The sequence below is a fragment of the Monopterus albus genome, unplaced genomic scaffold (assembly GCF_001952655.1).
Source record: "Monopterus albus unplaced genomic scaffold, M_albus_1.0 scaffold3673.1, whole genome shotgun sequence".
NCBI classification, from domain to species: Eukaryota; Metazoa; Chordata; class Actinopteri; order Synbranchiformes; family Synbranchidae; genus Monopterus; species Monopterus albus.
Window position 1 is genome coordinate 1 of NW_018131541.1, and position 1,068 is coordinate 1,068.

At 55.1% G+C, this 1,068-nt stretch overlaps 1 protein-coding gene across 1 annotated transcript; it reads right to left on the reverse strand.

Annotated features, from left to right (window-relative positions):
- Nucleotides 1-5: 5 nt before the first annotated feature.
- LOC109954142 (intermediate filament family orphan 1-like) lies at nt 6-1,062 on the reverse strand (the record flags this gene model as incomplete). The annotated part of the gene is made up of 1 exon (XM_020589545.1): nt 6-1,062. A coding segment is annotated over exon 1 (909 nt), but the record flags the coding sequence as incomplete, so codon positions are not given.
- Nucleotides 1,063-1,068: the final 6 nt, after the last annotated feature.

The window sequence follows — 1,068 nt, forward strand, 5'->3', positions numbered from 1 at the left end:
AGAGCCCTGATCTCGGGCGTGATGGTGTCAATCTGGACTCCGACACCATCCGGGTGCGTCCAAGAGACCCCGGGCCCTGTGACGCATGACTCCCTGCCAGTGCTACACCGGCGGGTATGGTTGAAGGACCAGATCGTTCCTGGGAGGAAGCGTGGTGGAGCAGGGGCTGTGTTGCTGGTGTTTGTCCCAGTATGAGCTGTGTATTTCTCGTTGATGTTTGTGAAGGTCTTGGGCAGGTCACTGGGGCTCAGAGCCGGGCTGATGGAGAAACCGGACGTGGTGAGGTTGGAGTTTGAATCCATGGAGACTGTGATTGGGTTGGGGCTGTTCCCCAGCAGGTATGTGTTGTCAAAGAGAGGAGGAGGGTTCAGGGTTGGAGAGAGGAGACCACTGGGCAGGTAGGCAGAGTTGTTGGCATTGTGAAGTGGAATGAGGCCTGGTCTGCCTGGAACAGGACCAATAAATGCTGTCTGGACCCCCATGTCTTTGGTGAATGGCTTTGGATGGCCATCCCCTGCACAGCTGCCCTCCAAAGCCTGCTGCAGCTGCTTCTCCAACACCTTGTTCCTGCGCTCCAGCTCATGCACTTTAGCCAAAAAGCAGCGAAAACGCAGATTCAGGGTCTTTAGGACGCTGATGTTGGAGCCTAGGTCGTTGCGCAGCGCTGTGGCCACTGGGGGCACTTGGTGCAGGTATGCAAACCCAGATGGCGAGAAGGCACCAAGGTCCAGCCCGGTGAACCCATCAGGTCCGAACCCGCCGCGGTCTCCTAGGAAGTAGCCAGGCTCTGGGATGGTGAAGTCAGTTTGGCCAGTGATCTGGTGGTGGTGCTGCTGCGGGGCCAGGAAACCATTATCCCCCAGGACCGGATTCATGCTTGAATAGGAAAATCTAAAATGCTCGAAATCCGGCATGAACCCAGACTTCTATATATTCAGCTCAGCAGGTAAATCCGTATGAAATCTGATTATTGTACAGAAGTTGAATCAGGCCAGGAGCTTCTTTCTGAGTCCTCCTCCTGACTTCACCCAGTGATTACCTTATGCAGAGAAGCTGTGGGCAGAAGTC